At 41.9% G+C, this 19,883-nt stretch overlaps 2 protein-coding genes across 5 annotated transcripts in view; both read right to left on the reverse strand.

Moving 5' to 3' along the window:
- RB195_018531 (uncharacterized protein) overlaps positions 1-9,044 on the reverse strand; it is a gene marked incomplete at both ends in the record, with an annotated part of 21,601 nt that extends 12,557 nt beyond the window's left edge. For all 3 annotated transcript variants that reach the window (XM_064186006.1, XM_064186007.1, XM_064186008.1), the window contains 2 exons: positions 8,283-8,401; positions 8,991-9,044. In XM_064186006.1, the coding sequence (XP_064041886.1) occupies positions 8,283-8,401; positions 8,991-9,044 (173 nt within the window). The remainder of the gene's footprint in view (positions 1-8,282; positions 8,402-8,990) is intronic.
- On the reverse strand, positions 1,960-4,372 carry RB195_018532 (uncharacterized protein; the record flags this gene model as incomplete). Of its 2 annotated transcripts, XM_064186009.1 has the most annotated exons (3): positions 1,960-1,985; positions 2,039-2,141; positions 4,289-4,372. In XM_064186009.1, 3 exons carry the CDS (start codon positions 4,370-4,372, stop codon positions 1,960-1,962), a joined length of 213 nt encoding a protein of 70 aa, XP_064041890.1. The 2 variants fall into 2 exon arrangements, with proteins under 2 accessions (XP_064041890.1, XP_064041891.1); XM_064186010.1 differs by lacking the exons at positions 1,960-1,985; positions 2,039-2,141 and adding an exon at positions 3,856-4,209.
- Positions 9,045-19,883: the final 10,839 nt, after the last annotated feature.

Consider the following 19,883-nt stretch of genomic DNA (forward strand, 5'->3'; position numbering starts at 1 on the left):
GGTCATAATTCGCTTAGATGTAGTAAAATTAGCTCAATTCAAACGCGAACTGATTTTTTGATAAAGAACCGAAAATGTCTCGACTGTGCAAAATCCAACCATTTAAAAAAAACTGCCTAATTAAAGAATGTTTTATTTGTGAAAACAAAAAAAGACATTCCCAGAATTTCTCTATTTGTCCCAAACGAATGGGACAAAAAAGAACTGCCGCACAATCTAAAAGAGATGGCCCAATAGGAATTCTACCTAATGCCAAACGCATGAAGCAAAAAAAAGGGAGAACTCCACAGCGACAAAATTGTGCCGTGAGTGCAGATACTGAAATTTTGCCTTGAAAAGATTCTAACGAGACGTAACTAATAGTGAACTTATTTCAAGGGAAAACAACGTCCTTTTATTGACGGGTACGAAACAAGAAGTCGGATGAGTTCCAACACATTGCAATTCTTTTGGATACAAGAGCTGACAGATAATTTATACAGAGGCAACTTGCAGATGAAGTAGAACTGCCAGTAACGAATAAGATAAAACAGTCAATTTATACATTCGGGGACAAACTTCCAAAGCGCCAGCAATATGACGCTAGTCCCTTACAAATTTTGAATGCACTAGGAGATACAAATAATCTCCAATTATGTAAAATTGACGTAAATACAAAGAAAGCTAAACAAGTTCATATTTCTTCACAAGATGTACAATACTTGCAAGAAAAGAACATTACGTTGTCCAAAAAGAAACAGACGCATGTAAATCCTCAAGTATTATTAGGTTGTGATCAACTTTGGCCCCTACTGTCAACGACTAATCTTAACTATATATTACCATTAGGACTAATAGTGACACCCTTTAAGCAGGGGTATCTTATGAGTGGAGAAAAGAGCGATGCAGCGAACAAAAACACCTAAACCAAAAAAGGGAAAACTTTTGTATGGTGAATATAAGTAGTCTTGATGCAGAAGAGGTAGATGAATGGGACCTTTATTGGTCACTTGACTCTTTTGGCATTGAGGAATATTCGGGAACGAAGCATGAAGAAAAAGCACATGCTAACGCTAAGATAATGAAATATTTTAACGAAACAATAGAGAAGCGGATATTATGTCCGCCTACCCTTTAAAAAGGACTGTGAAAAGCCGCCAACAAATAAAGCATTAGCATACCGCCATCTTATCAGCGCACTGAATATGCTCAAAGCAAACGAAGATCTTCATCAGCAGTACCATAATGTGTTCCAGGAACAACTGGACACAAGTATTATTGAAGAAGTTCATGAAACTCTAGAGAATCCTCCAGTCTTCGTTCACTACTTGCCTCACCAACCTGTAATAACACCACAAAAGCAAACTAAGAAATTACGGGTTGTTTTTCATGCCTCAGAGCTGCATGGAATGCTGTTAAAATTTCGGACGAAATCTCTGGTGGTTATATCCGATGTCGAAAATCATTCCTCCAGATTCGCCTGAATGAATGACAGGGACGTGACTCAAAAAAAGGAAACTCAAAAAGATCAAAAACTAGCGAGCGCAATAAGCGAAAAGTTGTACGTGAATAACCTCATCCTTATACAACACAAAGAAGAAATCCAACAGAAATCCCTGACAACACGAGATATATTTCTTCAGATGAATACGAATTTACGCGAATTCCTTGCGAACGACGATAGTGTGCAAGAAAGAATTCCAACCGAAATCCGCACCAACAAAACAACTCAAAAAGTTCTAGGAATTATGTGGGACCCCAATGACAAAACAATGACAATACAGTGCAATTTTATAGATATACCAAAAATCACCAAAAGCGTTCCGGCGCGCTATCTTCTACAAAGGGTGCGATTGGGGTGCGCCAGCCGTGTGCACACGCCGCATCTTCCGCACTGTATATGAATACTTCACCTGAAATCCGTACCACCTCAGATTCGTGGGGTGAGGCCTTTAAGCGATAGTGCGAAATTTCCTATTTTCAATGTCCCAAAAAGCGAACTCGCCCTAAAAATTATTAGACACACCCATGGTAACTATCATCGCGGAGTTGCGCATACCATATCCACAATTCGTAAGGAATTTTAGATCCCCAAGTTGCGTCAGCAAGCCAGAACGGTTGTCACACAATGTGTCAAATGTAAACAATTGGCTTCCATATGCCTATCCTGAAATACCAGATATGCATGCACAAAGAGTTCAAAGAACACGCCCATTTGAAAGCATTGGTCTGGACTTCTTTGACCTTCCACATATAGAGGAAGGAGGCGCATCATTAAAGGCATCATCCCACGAATCTGAGGTGGTGCAGATTGCAGGTGGAGTATTCGTATACGGCATGGGAGACTACGGAGAGGGAGGTGATTCCGTCCATTTCTTCCTAATTGCCGTAAAAAACGGCCCGGAAGATGCGGCGCCGCACAAGACTGGTGCGCTCCAATCGAACCTCTTGCACAAAATGGTGCGCCAAAACCAATGAAGCTGTATCTTCCGGGCCGTTTTTTACGGCAATTAGGAAGAAATGGACAGAATCACCCCCCTCTCCGTAGTCTCCCATCCTGTATACGAATACTCCACCTGAAATCTGCACCACCTCAGATTCGTGGGGTGATGCCTTTAAAAGCTTACGGATGTATTTTTACTTGTGCTATAACAAGAATGATTCATTTAGAAGTCTTACGAAACATGAGCAAAGAAGATTTCTTGAATGGGCTCAGAGGATTCTTTCACGTCGGAGAGTTCCAAGCACAATTACTAGCGACAATGCGTCCACATTTTCTCTGAGTGCCGAAATTTTGGAGGATGCGAGTAGAAGGGGCCCAATTATTGAAATTTTGAGTAATAACTCTATCGAGTGGAACAACATAACCCTATATACAGCGTGGTAAGGGGGTTTCTACGAACCTTTTCTTTTTCTAGAACGAACTTTACATGAGCATAATGTTCTTCTCAAATGGAGAACGAATGAAACATTATCCTCTATGGAAATGACTTGCCAACCAATAGATTTCTGCAAAAACATTCAGTGCATGCTTTGCCTTTCAGTCTTAATTAACCCCGAGTGCTGACCAATGGGAGCATTAGTAGGACCGATCTTTTTGATTTATATCCTCGTGGCATTGGTATATATGTTACTTTATGTTCCAATAATGTTTTTGAAGCCATTACGAATAATGACTTACTTGGCTTAATCGGCGGGAGGGTGTGCGGCCTAACGCGGTTATCCGCATTTTCGCCGGGTATGTCGTCCTTAAATATATCCGAGCCCATCCTGTTCGATCTTCAGCTAGAGTTCGCACAGAATCTATTCATCCGTCGCTGTTACATAAGCGGCGGAATTTTACGTCTCGACTGAACTACCCTTCAACACCAGATGTCCCCAGATCTTCTTTCATCACCCCCGTCCAGAACTTTCTTTTACGACCCGGAGATGTTGACATTTTACACGTGTCATCCGCCGGTACATCATATCTACTCTCGAGTAAACCTCTTCGTAATGGCACACCATCGGTCGAAAGTAGCCTTACAATCGTCTAAACAACTTCCTCTCCATGCAGTCAAGCTTTTCTTTCACCGTTGATGTTGCCCCCCAAGTCTCCAATCCATGCATCATGATAGTGCGAAATGCGGAAAGACTTGGAGCTTGACTTCATTTGCAATAGGGGCACAGGCACTTGCTCAATGAGTTGAATGCCGAGTTAGCGTTAGCACACCTTTGCTGAATATCTCCCTCGTAGCTGCCATCGTTTTTCAGCTTACAGCCCAAATAGCAGAACTCATCCACGAGTTCGATAGGTTGCCCATTCACCCTGATTCTCGTTGATTATCTCGAGAAAACCCACATCGGCTTGCATTTATCAGGGCGAAGTCGCAGTCCTTAGGGTGCAACTAATTTCGATACAAGGTTAACAACACGTTGTAACATCGCGCTGCTAGAAGCGTCGGCGTACTCGAGATCCAGCAACGGACGTGTAGAAGGTGCTAAAATAACATCGGTGGGACACTGCTCAACTATTCTTCGCATTATGTCATCTACGGCAAAGTTGAACAGAAAGAGTCCCGCCACACACCCTTGTCTCACTCCAGTTTCCACTTCGAACGGTGTAGTACCAGCAAGTGTTTGGACTGCAGCAGTTCTATTCATGTCGTTTACAAGGCATACGAATTTTCCTAGAACTCCATCAGTGCGGAGCACATTGAAGACGGCCTCGGCAAGGAGAGTCGAAAGCGGCTTCGAAGTCCAAAAATGGTAACTGTCGAGGCTTCGAATACCGTTGCCACACTTCAATCACTCTTCTCACAATAAACACCTGATCAACCGTCGATCGATCAGGGCGAAAGCCGGCTTCCTCGTCACGGATGGTTTCTTCGTGATGTCGGATTAGTCGATCCATGATGATCCGCTTCAAAACCTTACCTACATTACACGCAGCAATGATATTCCTCGGTAATTACTGGTTTCCGTAACGGATAGCTTCTTGAGGAAAGGAATTATAATAGCGTGTCTCCACGTGTCAGGAATAATTCCGTAACAATAATAACAATAATACTTACGTACGTAATAATAACATTACGAATAATAATGCAAACAATCTTTTACATTTTCAAACTCCTCATTCATGACCTACAATCTCTTTTGCGAATTTCAAGAACAGCGTCCACTCAGGGACAGAGGCTAGGGCCATTTACTGAGGCTCTTGTGATATTAGCAATTTCACAACAGGTACTTCTTAGTGGTCATGCCTGCCAAGGCCTAAATATATTTGCCCTAAGCACGAACGTGTGGACTTCCTCTTCATCATCTGTAGAGAAATGTGAAATTTTAGCATCAGATATCTTAAAACTGAACACATTCAAACAAGAAGCTCGTTTACATCTCCATGCGAACTTATCTCTTGTTTCGCATTAAAAAAAAAACGATGGAGAGGTTTAGCATTGTACTGTAGCCATGAAACAATAAGCTCCAGTCGCGACATTCAAATACATGTTCTTGATAGCGAACGTTGGCCTCATATGGGCTCATGCCAAGATGCGCAGGTATTAATTCCACCGATCTTATACCTGAATTGGATAAAGCGAATAGGTATCCCGCACGGACGAGCTGCTTAGAATCCTGTGGAGGATTAGGTTGTGATTGCCTATACCCTAGCTCAGGCTCTTTAACCGTGTCTACTCAGTTCCAAAAACGATATTTTTGAAATATCCAGATGCATCCGATGGAAGCAGGAATATTGTAGCTGCTATCCCTAATGTACCAATATTTATAACTTACACTAACGATGACCTCTCTAGCAGTTCCCCGCTTCCCACTCTAAACCAAAAATTCATCACCAACGGTAAAGAATATGCTATTTGGCAACCAGGAAAAAATCCACTTCTTTCCTGCAAATCTCGTAGCGATGCGAAAACCCTAAGAAGCGACTTCAGCGATGACTACAGGTGTGGTCCTGCGGAATACAAAGTACGCACTTGCATTGCACTCACCACAAGTAGGCAAAACTTTTAACGATCTTTTCGAAAACCTCCAAGACAGTTAGGAGGTACATTATTTTTCCAAAAAAAAAAAAAAAAAAACGACTCCCAAATTGTAGCACGTATAAGAGATGCTACTTATACTGAGTTTGTCATTATCCTTCAATGGACATACAATAAGCCAACACAAGAAGTGAATAGAGAAGAAAATTCCGTTGAAAACACAATATCAACAGGTTGGTATCGCTGCAGTAGAGGAGCAGAAGCAATGGTCTTATGCAAATCCTCACAGCCGACTCTAGGAGAAATTAGGTGTGACCGTGAAACATTTGTGGTTCCATGTGCACCGGAAGGAACTAAAACAAATCTTCGCGTAATGAGAAATTCGGCGCGAAATTTTCTCAACTGCTCTCTTCACTGCAAAAAAATCCTATTATTTCATTCTCTCCGGTCTTCTCAAATTTGTCGCTCCTACTCTTTCCTACAATAGCAATACACTCAGTAGTGAAAGCTCGTTTTATCCTGTTCAATGGCCAGAGTGGCCAGATTTCTTACATATAATTCTCTCTTACATTTCTTACACATATACTATTATCTTGGCGAAAAAGCTTGATCATCTTAATTATAGTTCTGATCATCGCACTGGCGATCACCTATTTTTATTTATTAACAATATTGTCAATCCTATTACTGGATTGACAATACTGTTAATAAAAATAGGAACACCCGGCTCCGTGCTCACCTCTTCAACACCACCGTACTTCCTGCTTTGACCTATGCTTCGGAAACCTGGGCATTTCGCATGCAGGAAGAAAACGCGGTGAGCGTCATTGAACAATTGAGAGAGTGATGCTAGGAGTATCCCGTCTCACACAAGTGAGGGACGGGATTCGAAGTTCTCTCCTACGTCAACGATCGAAGATTAGAGACGCCGCCGCGTTTGCCAAGGAAAGTAAAATAAGGTGGGCCGGACACGTGATGCGCTTTAATGACAACCGTTGGACCAGAGCCGTGAGCGACTGGGTTCTCCGCGATATTAAGCGCACTACAGGAAGACCGCCGACCCGATGGTCAGATTTCTTCACGAAGTCCTTCAAAGAAAAATATGATGCTCTTCGTGTCCCACGCGAAAGGAGGAACCACTGGGCTACTCTGGCACGCGATCGGGACAAATGGAAGAATTACTGGCGCCCGCTCGACCAGTTCGAAGATCAACGGGAGTCAAGGTGATCAAGGTGATTGTCAATCCTCATCTGCACAGCGACGCGAGTTGCAATTTTCATCGTTGTTTCATTTCCGTTGTTTACTATTGTTGTCATTGTTGTCATCATTGTCACGTGTGTGAGTCTGTGTATGTGTGCGTGTGTCTTAGTCAAGAAATTCCAAAAAGAGAGGGAAACGGATACCATGGCATCGGTTTGGTGTGCTGGAGCCTCAACACAATGAAATTGGGTGAGACGGGTCCTCCGACGACGAATTCGTGTCCCGGAGCCAGGTAGCTGTAGGATGGGGTGGGACAGGTCCCACGGGATCGGAATAGTGCGCGGTGCCAGAAAGCTATAGACTGGGGAGAGACGGGTTCCATTGGGTCGGATTGGTGCGTGGGAGCTCCAACGCGGTGGAATGGGTTTCTACGGTTCCTTCGCATATCTATTTCCAGAATCCTGATGCTGCTAACATCCCTTCTTCAAAAACTGGAACCACTCGTGCGAGCGGCTACTTAAATACTACACATAGTCTAGTCATTTCATGTTAGCACATAATTCTTTGCTAATAGTTGAGAACGCAGGAAACTCATACTTTGAATAATGTTTCCAAATTGTGGAGATTTGAGAGAAACATCGATGCAAAATCAAGTCTGATTGTGCTCGAAACATAGAACTGACGCGCTTAGGGAAAAACCATAAAATCTTACATCTATGCTTAAATTTTCGGGTAAAAAAAATTGAAGAGAGCGTTGATAGAAAAAAAAACAATTCTAATTCTACAAAAAATGTTGTTATTTCTTGTTGATCGGTGAAGGCGATCGAAGCGAACACCAAAACAAGCCTGAAGTCCGGCTTTACCCGGACGTTCAGGCTGGTTATATCATAATGGGCTTATTCTGTCACGTGTATGTGTGGTGTGTGTCAGTCACAAAATTCCAAAAAAAGGTGAATTAGACATAGTAACCGTTCCCCAGTCTAGGCAACTATCACTGTTGCGTTTCACCTCTATGACTCCGCGTCTGTATTTCCTTGCATGTTTTCCCCAGATTTGTAGCATGCCTTTCTCAGAAAGTGGAAATGCGAATGAAACCTGCTGCTTAAAAAGTAGTAAAAATTGCTTGAAAAGTTAAATAGTAGCGAAGAGTTCACATGATCTGACGTGGAAAGCTACCTTTTTCAGTAGGATGATGTTCACGTCATTTTATTGTTAAAACACAATTCTCTTATAACTGTTGAAGGAAAACAGGAGAAAAACCCATACTTCGAGTAATGTTTTCAAATTGTTTCTGTATTAGATTGGTATCGAAGGAGTGTTTAAAACTGGAGTTTGAATGTTCTCCAGATGTAGAAGTGACACGTTTAAAAAAAAAAAAACTACGAAATCTTTTGCCTAAATTTATAAAAAAAAAGAAGAAGAAGAAAGTTTTGTCAGAAAAACACAATCCCAATTTTACAAAAAATGCCACTACTATTAATTTTCATTGCTCAGTGAAGGCGAGGGAAGCGTACACCACATAAATTCTCAACTCCGGCTTTAGCCGTAGTTCAGACTGATGACACATAAGCGCAAATAAGAAAGCTGCAAAGCAGCACAGACTCATAAACAACTCAAACGAGAAGCTACCTGTTGAAACAACCATCACGAGAACGCAACTTCAAAGATATCGCTCCAGTGCTCTTTGGTTGTCTTTCCCGACGAGGAGGAGCATCCAGCACCACCCCGTACACGCCGTCTCCACGAATCTTGTTCGCGCGTCAAAAGAAAAATCCCTGCAACATTGCTTTCTCATATAATGGAACGAAAAGGAAAATTAAAAGAACGAGGGTACAACCTCGATGGAACCTTAAGGAATGAATAAAACTGGCATTCTCAAACTCAAGCAAAATAGAGACTAGGACATCCGCACATCCGCGACTAAAAAGGACTGCTTTAACTCGGATACAGAGGACTTCCATACCACAAAAAAGTCCATTCCAAATATCTGGTAATTGCATTGAAGAAGTAGATACATCCCCGGGAATTTCCACATCAAGGTGACGAAGTGAAAAGTGTGTCAAAAGCGTTTGGATAAAATGTATTTCGGGGGAGGGGGAGCACTCAGTGGCGCCCTTATTTCTAGAAGTAAATAATTAAATCAATCGGGACCCCAAGGCCCAACCATTAGTATTAGAGGATCTATGATATGTAAACTAAAGTTGCTAAGAGAAAAAAGCAAGAGCGTCGAGAAATAAGTCCGCCACCGAGTGCCTCCCCCCACTACATTTTCCCCCAAGAGCTTAAAAAGGAGAAAAAACTAGCTAGGATACAACAGCATTTATGAACAGCACTAACCTTCACCAGTGCCTCTCTAGTGTCGCAACCTGCATCCAGGCCACCAGCGAACATCTCGCACGGCGTGCCTGACTCGACAAGGCAGTACAACAGCTGGAGCGCAAAATCGTCGTAAACATGAGTAGGGGTGTTGCTATGCCCCTTCAAGTGGTTGGTATATCTCGTAGATTGTTCTAGAGGATCGCCTAAGTCGTATATAGATCGGCTTCTCTTTCACTCTGAGTATATAATTCTGGGAAATGCTGAAGTGAGAGAGCGAACGCCTTTCGTCAGAATGGTCATCATCCAAACGGCCAGAGCAGAACCAAAACCTCGTCCATGCTCATACACATTAAAGGAAAAGGACTAGGAAATCTACCGATGAATGACGCGGGTGGAGGAGCAGACAAGAAATGTCCTGCAAGCGCTCCACCGACTCCTGCAAACATCTTACAGTAGGGTCAAAATTACAAGAAGCACGGTGCAGCTGCGTAAGCGGTTGCGCTCCAAGCGATGCATGTAGCGGTTAGAATCGAGTGGGAACCCTCATTGCTCCACCGCTCATTGCTGCAGTTCGCGATCGTTCTACCTCGATTCCAACAACTTTCTCCATCGCGTCGCTTCGAGCGCAGTCCCTTATGCAAAACACGCGAAGCTTTCTGATTCTACTATACGTGTGTCGTAAAAGAAACTCAGATTTATAGCGGCGTATCACGAAACTGACGATGTTCGGATCTTATCACGATACAGATAATGTTAAGGTGTAGTTCATGAATATGAGCGCAATCATGCTCAATTCCCTCTAGTAATCGAGAAAAAAAGTCGTGTGAAACAGCTTTGAATGCATGGAGTCCCCCAACGATGCAAGCTATCGGAAGCAGAATTACAATAAATCCACAACTCTTTTTTACGTTGGACAGGATGAGGGGATTTTGCTGCTTATTTGAGTTACCAGTCTGAATGTCCGGCTAAAGCCGGACTTTAGACTGGTAACTCAAATAAGCAGCAAACTTCATCTGTGTTTTTTTTTAACAACACGGAGTTTTCCTTCTAAACGCGTGAATTCTACATTTGGAGAATATTCGACCATCAGCTGCAAACACTCCTTCGATGCCAAAATAATATTGATACAATTTGAAAGCATTACTCGAAGTAAGGGTATTCCTCCTGATTTTCCCCAGTAGTTATCACAGAATGATGTTTTAACATAAAATGACGAGAACGACATGTTCCTACTGATAAAGATAACGTTCCACGTCAGATCACATAAACATCCTGCTACTATTTAAGCAGCCGTTTGCATGCGTGTTTCCACTTTCTGAGAACGGCATGCTACAAACTTGAGGCGAGGTAAGAAGGAAATAGGCACGCGGAGGAGTCATAAAGCTAAAGAGCAAAGCGCCCAGTGGTCACGGCAATGAAACGGCTCCAACTATTTATCTTTTACGTCATGTACACTAAGTTATTGCGCACCAATGACCGGGTCCACCCACGCCGGTGGATCCGTCACATACTAAAGCAATCTGGCGCCGGCGCACCAATTCGACGCCGGTTGGCCCGTTGCACCCCCTTCTATAGGTATCTGGCGCCAGTGGACCCGTCGCACCTCTTTCTCTGGATATCTGGCGCCGGCGCACCAATCCGACGCCGGTGGGCCCGTCGCACCGCCTCCTATAGGTATCTGGCGCCGGCGCGCTCATGCAACGCCGGTGGACCCGTCGCACCCTATATTATAGCTATCTGCCGCCGACGCACCAATCCGATGCCGGTGGGCCCGTCACATCCCCTTATATAGGTATCTGGCACCGGTGGACCCGTCGCGCCCCCTTCTTTAGGTATCTGGCGCCTGTGGTCCCGTCGCACCCCTTTCTATAGGTACCTGGCGCCGGATGGACCTCTCGCACCCCCATTTTCGAATTTCGTGACACACAGACATACAGACATGCAGACATACAGACATACAGACATACAGACATACAGACATACAGACATACAGACATACATGATGTTTAATAAATTGGTTGAATTGCAGACATTGGGCGACGACGGATTCGCTTGCGTTCTATCATGTAACAGGTTGTATCGTAGCGAGAACCGGTATAACCAATGGTGCTTCCCGCGCCGCCAGCCTTTTGCTGGATTATTGGAGAGAATTGAGGGTGATCCACGCTTAAACGCATTCAACAATCTTATCTCTATCTAATAGTGGAAAGATTCCAACCGTTACTTCCGTGATATGCTGTGTTAAAGCGATGAGGATGATTGCTCTAATGAGCTGCTCGAACGACAAAAATTGTAAGCCTTGCGCAAATACCACGTGTTCTGTGCTGGTCTGGAATAGTCAGTCCCCATTTGCAGAGGTGTTCACTTGGAGCTTCAAAAGGTACGGTGCAGTTATTCTTAGTCTAGACTCGTAGCGTCAACTCGTTAGACGCCTTTTTTCGTCGGTTCTATGTTTCCCCGCATAATCTTAGGGAATACAAAGCTACAAAATAGGAGCGGCGAGGGTAGTTGCTCTCTACACGCAGTAGAACAAGAAATCAGGAGCCACAACACGTTCGATACTGACTTAATGTTGAATTTGATAGAGATTTATGGATGAAAATGTCTTTAACTTCTTTTAAGTGTTTGTTCTGCAATGAATTGTTCGGTGAGAGTATTTTGGAACTGTTTGGGGAAACATGTATGACCTTAAAAGAGATTACTCAAAATATAGCCGGATCAAACAGACCTGAAGCTCAGCGCAGTTGCATAGGCGGCTATGCTCGAAGCGATGTGGTAGAGCGTAGAGGGACGGATCGGGGAGGCTGCAGTGTGAGTAACGTTAGCAGCGGTTCTCCTCGAACGTAGCAGTAACCTTAGCAGCGGTTCTTTCTGTCTCTTGTTCCACAGCGCCGTTACAAGTGCAGCCGCCTATGCAACTGCACCGAACTTCAGTCCGTTTTGAAACGACTACACTCAAAGGTTAATCAATGAATAAATATAGACTCCAGCGGCAAGATGTCATGTTTCTAGAAATTTCCCAAGGTAAAGAGGATTTTCCGCATAATCACTAATCTATTGCTTTAAATATTCATACTGGATGCAAAACATACATTGTACAAAGACTATGTTTTTTGAAGATGGACCTCTTTTCGGAATCCTGGCACTATTTTAAGCTTACTCCGGTAACATTATTGTACGGAAAAGAAAAGCTGTGCTAGAGTTAGACCGACCTAGATACTAATACATACATAAAAGCTGCCGCTAACATTCACAGGCTTATCTATAGGTGGCCATAACTAGGCAGGAATGTGCTGAGTTGTGTACAATGCAGTGATCGCCGCTACTTACCTCGAGAATACATTCTAATCGTTTCCACAAAACGCTACTTCAAGAAGTATCAAACTTCATCCTATGACAGGATAAATATATAGATGAATCAGGAACTATGTTTTCTAGGGAGATCAATTGTTGAGTAATACCAAGACATTTAAACCTTAGCAAACGCAGTTAGCTAGCTCGTAACAATGAAACTATGAAACACAAATATTTCGGGTCAAATGCTGTATTCTCTACGGTATCTTCGTAGGAGTTCTATTGATAGAAGTATGAACATGGTAAAAGAACATGAGCGAGTGTCAGAAGCTGCCTCATGTGTACACATTGCAAAAATCAATACGCCCACAGCAGTGTGGGATGACACAGCGCGAATGAATGAAGAGAATGTAGGGCACATGCACATGGTGCCTGATGATAGGTTTTGAAACACCAAAAGTAAGGAGTCAATGGATAATTTTTACTGAAATGAAGCGGAGAACACAACATTGTCGAGTATTTTCAGCGCATACAAAAGCAGGAACTGGCTCCACAGCTTGGCAGGCGCCTTGCCATATAATCCGACAGGGTGGGAACAACACGATAAAATAAACACTGTAAATCGTTGTGCTACGAGATTGGAACACTCCGGCGACAGAACGGAGACGATGGATATATTCATTCAACGATGCAGTCGGGGGATACCCCTTCTGAGGACGATCTCCCCGACCATTTCATTCCTCTTAGCATACCCGTTCATGTATGTAGGGCTCTGTCAAATATTAATATGTAGTACTATAAGTGAAATGAAAATATATGAAATAATATAGCGATGCTAATACAACAAATTTTGTCTAGTAATTATGTGGCCATTTTAGTAATACAGTCAGGATGCTGTGTGACCTGTGCAAAGTGGGAGAAAATTAAGAATGGGGCCAGCTCGATGCACCGATCTAGAGACGATTAGAACGATTTGTATGGCTTTCTGAAGAATTTTTGTAAGAACGTCTATTCTAGGTCGTTTTTAAGCAGATGTGGAATAGAAGGTGCACTAACAAGACTATGAAAAAAATATTAACTCTACTAGCTGCTGGAGTTCGCGTTCCGGCACAGCCTTCGCCTCAGAACCATGAATCAGGTCTAACAGAAATTAATTGTGGTTGTGGAAAACTTTGGACTTGAAAAAATGAACAATTCGATGGGAAAATTGTTCGAAAGAAATATCTCTCCTGTGATTGTCAGCGGCATCATTAGGAATGGATGATCCTAGAAGTATTGCGATTATTGCTGGACGTGACTAATCTAATGATACTGTTGATCTTTTGGATGTTACCGGAGGTGGATTACCCTAACTTCTTTTGAATGGTCAGCCACGTGGTTGATTGTCTCGTTGCGGAAAAAAATCTCCTCCAGGTGGCTCCAGTGTTCTTCAGCAAAGAGAGAGATAATATCGGAATTCATCTGTAAGTAGCATAAGTAGCTCATCTGTAAGTCCCAGTAGTGTATAGATGGAGACAATAATTGGTCACAATTAGTTGAAAAGGGGCGGTGTGGCACAGTCGGTTAGAGTTCCGTTGTAGCCACACGGTCGAGGGTTCGAATCCGCCCTAGTGCTCACCAAGCCTTTCATCCTTCCGTGGTCGATAAATTGGTACCAGACTTGTCTAGGAGGATAAAAAAAAACACTGACTTGATCACCGGCTGGCCCTCGCAAGTCATTGCGACTAACTAATGGGCAGTGGAATAGCCGAAGATGGTAGGCTGTCGTTCGCTATCGCTTTGGCTGCTCAGCAAAAATATCCTCCAGGTATGGTAACTGATATCAGCACTAGATAGGCTCCACAAATAACTCACTGCAAGGATTAGAAGTGTCAGTACATGTGTATGTCACTATCATTGTATGCACATACAAGTTGAAATATGAGGAAGCTCTCAGCGTGTATTCGACTTCACTATTATTTCTCATCGACACTGATTACGGGTGCCAGAGTTCGATCCCCGGTGGAATCTTGATCCTTGGTGAGAAAAACTGCTGGGAAGTGCCATTTTCCGGCATTTTTCCTGAGCTTGCAATATTTACAAAACATTTACGCGGTTTGGAGAAGATTTTAGCGATTAACACTGACTGTGGTTGGAAATGACTGCTGGATTGGTCCAATTTGGTTACGCTGAAATAGCCATTCATAACATAACATGATGCAAAAAAAAAAACTAGAAATTAAGGTAACGATGGATTTTGTAGAGGAAGGTTTGCGCTGTAAAACAGTCAAATAATGTTTTATAGAAGGCACATGTAAAGTTGTTCCCGGGGCACTTTCGAGCATGCCCGATCATGACTCGACGGAGCAATTAGCGGTGGTATCCTAAAGAGATTCACATTTGTTGCTACCTAAGTAGCTAATTAGGCTTACCTACCGCTAATCATGCGCTGCATCAGCAGCTAGGACATTACTCATGAGCTACTAAACTGTTTTGGAGAATCCGACACATCCAGTGGATTTTTGTGATTTGAAGTGAACTTGTAACCTTACAAGAAAAAAGAGAGGTCCTAACGAAAGCTATCAGAAAAAGATGCATCTAATAGCTTTAAATAACGTATGTGAAAATTTTTGTCAGAAACGAAACATTTCAGCTTTCAAAAATAACGGGAATGAGGATTATCGTTATGCTGTACGTTCCAAGCTTTTTTGTTGCCTAATTTATTTTCGGACCAGCCTGAACGTCAAGAGAGATATTGAAAGTCCGGCTTTATCCGGACGTTCAAGATCTCTCTTGCTTCTTGTAAGGTTACAAGACCAGCCTGAACGTCCGGCTAAAGCCGTAACCTCGTTCAGGCTTTTTTTTATGTTCGCTTCACTCGCCTTCACCGATCAATAAGAAATAACAGTAGCGACATTTTTTGTAAAATTAGAGTTGTTTTTTCCTATCAACGATTTCATCAATTTTTTCCCCCGAAAATTTAAGCATAGATAAAAGATTTTATGATTTTTCCATAAGCGCGTCAGTTCTATGTTTGCAGAACAATCAAACTTGATTTTACATCTATGTTTCTTTAACCCACCTTAATTCGGAAATATTATTCAAAGTATGGGTTTCCTCTATTCTCAACTATTAGCAAAGAATGATGGGCTAACAATGGCAATGAAATGACGCGAATATCACTATCGTATTTATAAAAATAAGGTTCTACGTCAGGTCGCGTAAATTGTTGGTTACTATGTATTTTATTTAAGCAGCCGCTCGCATGTGTGTTTCCACTTTTTGAAGAATGGATGTTAGCAGCATCAGGGAGGCATGCTGAGAAATAGATATAGATAGATAAGCAACCAAGGAAACCCATTCTACCGCGTTGGGGCTCCTGCGCACCAATCCGACGCAGTGGAACCCTTCTCTCCCCATTTTATAGTTTTCTGGCACCAGCGCACCAAACCGACGCCATGGTATCCGTCTCCCTCTCTTTTTGGAATTTCTTGACTGAGACGCACATATACACAGACGCACACACTGGCAGAAGAAGCCCGTTATTATATAACATGATAGTTCGCAAATTTGGAAGTATATATTCACATAAAAGTTTATCTACCCTCACTAACATGTGACAGAAACAAAGTTGCCTTATCAAGGCCAACATACATAAACGCATAACTCTTGGGAATATTCCAGTTGTAGAGTGCTCGCCTACCAGTTGCATTGCTATGGTTCGGCACATCACCGGTGCAGAGTTTTGCATCATCATGGGGTATTTTCGTGACACACACACACATACACACATGGAATAAGCGCGTTATTATATAGCATGATAATTATATTATTATGTGACAATGTTCAGAAACTCAATTTAACAGGACCAAAAGAAGAATGCGAAGGTTTCCTACACGTACAATAATCTGAGCAGTTTTAAAATGGTAAAAAAAGAAAAGAAGTGGTAGCTTTTTGATATTGAACAGAAAGAAAGCACATGGAATGGAGTAGTAGGCATAAATGAATGATAGAAAAAAACTAGCAAACGAATAAACGAACTCTTGGCAGAGCGTTAAAAAAGACAAAAGCGCTCTAATGGAAGCCTGGTGAGCGTTGCCCAATACTAAGCATGCCGTTCGCTTCTTCATTTATCCATAGCTGCCCTTATGGATGCGATCAGTTCTAAACCTTTCTGTTCAAGTAATGCTAAGGTCAAACGTTTAAAAAGCTTTCGCATTCAATTCTTCTTTTCTTGCCATGTTTAAATTGCGCTCTCTAACACTGTTATATTTCTTTGAAACCTCATTTCTTTGGAACCAAAGCCATAATTAATACTTCTGAATAGGTAACATCATTAAAACCTGGAATAAAATCGTCAGAAAAGGTAATGTCTAGGAAATGTTTAGTGGTTAGGAAGTGCAGGAATAAATATTGGTTCAATCTGTTGAATTTTTCCACATTTTCCTGTTTCTCTTGTGAGTAGAGTAGTGCCGATCCAGGTACTGTTCTGGAAGTGTCATATAAAGCCTAAACAGGAAGCCTTCTGACTAGTTGAGCACTTCTGTACACTTGTTCACTTTTTCTTTGAAAAAAACTGCGGTTGTGCGGACTTAGTTCCTGACCTTAAGAAATGTTTAGTTAGCGATAGTTTAGTTAATAAGATTCAAAAGAGAACTTTCAACCCGTCCTTACAATCGAGGGAATTATCACTTACACTGTTTTGCAAATTTGGAGGTAAACATTCATGTACAGTAAACATATTTTATATTATATTCTGGAAAACACCCAGAACTTTGGAATAGCGGAGGAAGGACAGGTACAGACATTACGTGTCACATTGTTGCGACTCTTTTTTTTTTAATCTCTTCTCTTCCAGGTTTAACTTTTTCACATAACCGGCAGATGGATGTTACAGCACATCTATTCGCTCCTTCGCCGGGGTATGTCGTCCTTAAATATATCCGAGCCCATCCTGTTCGATCTTCAGCTAGAGTTCGCACAGAATCTACTCATCCGTCGCTGTTCAATAGGCGGCGGAATTTTCCGTCTCGACTGGACTATCCTTCAACGCCAAGTGTCCCCAGATCTTCTTTAATCATCTCCGTATGTATGTATGTATGTATGTATGTATGTATGTATGTATGTATGTATGTATGTATGTATGTATGTATGTATGTATGTATGTATGTATGTATGTATGTACGTATGTATGTATGTATGTATGTATGTATGTATGTATGTATGTATGTATGTATGTATGTATGTATGTATGTATGTATGTATGTATGTATGTATGTATGTATGTATGTATGTATGTATGTATGTATGTATGTATGTATGTATGTATGTATGTATGTATGTATGTATGTATGTATGTATGTATGTATGTATGTATGTATGTATGTATGTATGTATGTATGTATGTATGTATGTATGTATGTATGTATGTATGTATGTATGTATGTATGTATGTATGTATGTATGTATGTATGTATGTATGTATGTATGTATGTATGTATGTATGTATGTATGTATGTATGTATGTATGTATGTATGTATGTATGTATGTATGTATGTATGTATGTATGTATGTATGTATATATATATATATATATATATATATATATATATGAATTTGTGTGGGATTTTTTTTAATTGTTTGCCGTGTCAGGGCACACACTTAGTTGATTTTGTTAAAGAAAGTTTGTTACAGCTTATATCGAGAGTTAGTTTTAAAAAAAAACTAGGCTGTTTTGAAAGCACATGGTGAGTTCCCTGATCTGATCTCGTATTCTTCACTGATATCTTCTACTCAAAAATTGGTTAGATTAAGCTAATCCGCGTAGGTGGTCTTCGTCATAAAAACGGATCTCCATAAAATAATTACTGATAACCTTACTGTATACTTGGCTAGCATGCAGTAAGGTTCGGTGCAGGCAATACATGCAGGCCTCCATCGTTGAGACTCTTTCTGGTGGTGATCTCCTGGAGATTTTACGAGATTTGCCGTGCAGCACTTCTTACCCAGTCAGCACTGTTGTTGCAGTGGTCCTTATTACGATGTCCAACTTCTGTTTTCACGCTGGCTTCACTGCCATTACTTTACAGTCGAAATATTTGATTAAGAGGTGAGAATAAGGAGGTTGAGGAAGAGATCCGACTGAACCCTTAACAGTAGCAAATTGGGGATTTCCAATTGACGCCGATGTGGTTGTCCTATGCAGAAGCGATACCAGCGTTGGTAATTTTTGGATGAATCGCACAGGTTGGAATACGGGACGTCACAGTCACCTATAGTAGAGTCAAAACGACCTGAAGCTCAGTGCAGTTGCATAGCAGTTGCGCTCAAGCGGCGCGGTTGGGTTCGGTGAGGAACTCTTCTAGCACAACTCATCCCTCCAGTTCCAGTGAAGCTAGCGATGGTGTCACCTCGATCGTAACCTAACCGTTATGCTCTTCCGCGCCGCTTCAAGCGCAGCCGCTTACGCAATTGCTTTGACCCGACTATGAATAAAAAAGGATAAAGTCACTAGGTTTTGGAACGCGCGTTATGCAACGATTTGTGGGGCCAGCCGATGATCAAGTCAGTGTTTTTTCTTGTCCTCCAAGACAAGTCTGGCACCAATTTATCGACCCCGCAGGGATGAAAGGATCGGTTTGCACTAGGGCGGTTTGGAACCATCGGCAGTGCAGCTACAGCAGATCTCTAACCGACTGCGCAACGCCCGCCCTGCGACCCGACCACATCTTTTATTTTCGTGAAAGAAGAGAATTATTTTGATTTTGATTTTTTACTTTTGAAGCCGTATGTTATTGGAGAATAGAACATTGAAGAGGTTCAATGCTTCGGCTCCATTCCGTTTCTAGGGAAGGGTGAGCTAAACAAGCAGTTAAAAAGTGGTCGCAATGGCTACTTAAGCAGGTTCCTCGAGGTCGAACCACTAAACAGGATTGGTCGATTAAGTGGTTACTTAAATTAGGATTAATACCTTTCTTGGCCAATCATCATTTTTTGTCAGAATTTGTCGTAATGGTTTGGTAAGTTTGTGTCTGGAAACTTAACAGCTGAGAAAAATTGTTCAAAATTTGTCGTGGTTTCGTATTAGGTGATGTATTTTCGAACTGCGGAGTATTTTGGAAAATTGCCGTTATACGCTCGAATCAACAGTAATCCGCCATTCATTTCCATGACTGCAAAAATGAGTCTTGGTAACTTGTTGACTTTTCGTGATTTCACTCTGATTACTGTGTGGCCAATGTTTACATTGAAGTCTATGGAAAAGTTTAACGAATAGCTTGATGATAGTGAATTGCTATGGAAGTAGTGGTCTTGTCATTAGATAGCCATTACGACCACTCTTGAGTGCCCTTACTTCTAACTCCCTTTTCACCGTTTCTTTCTCAGTGAGAAATGCACCACTAAAAAAATGAGCAAATTTTTCAATTTGTGAGAGTAACGCACAAGAGGTTTATCTCAAGCACTTTATACATGTATAATCATCACATCGAATGAAATGCACGTCTCCCATAATGTGTCGAGTTAGGTTTGAACATTATCCCAATCCCAGTCCAACACGTATAGTATTATGAAACCGGACTTCAGAGCTTCAATCCTAGAGATGTGATTTTATGGAGCTGCGCAGAAATGCTCCATTC

The sequence above is a fragment of the Necator americanus genome, chromosome II (assembly GCF_031761385.1).
Source record: "Necator americanus strain Aroian chromosome II, whole genome shotgun sequence".
Lineage (NCBI taxonomy): Eukaryota > Metazoa > Nematoda > Chromadorea > Rhabditida > Ancylostomatidae > Necator > Necator americanus.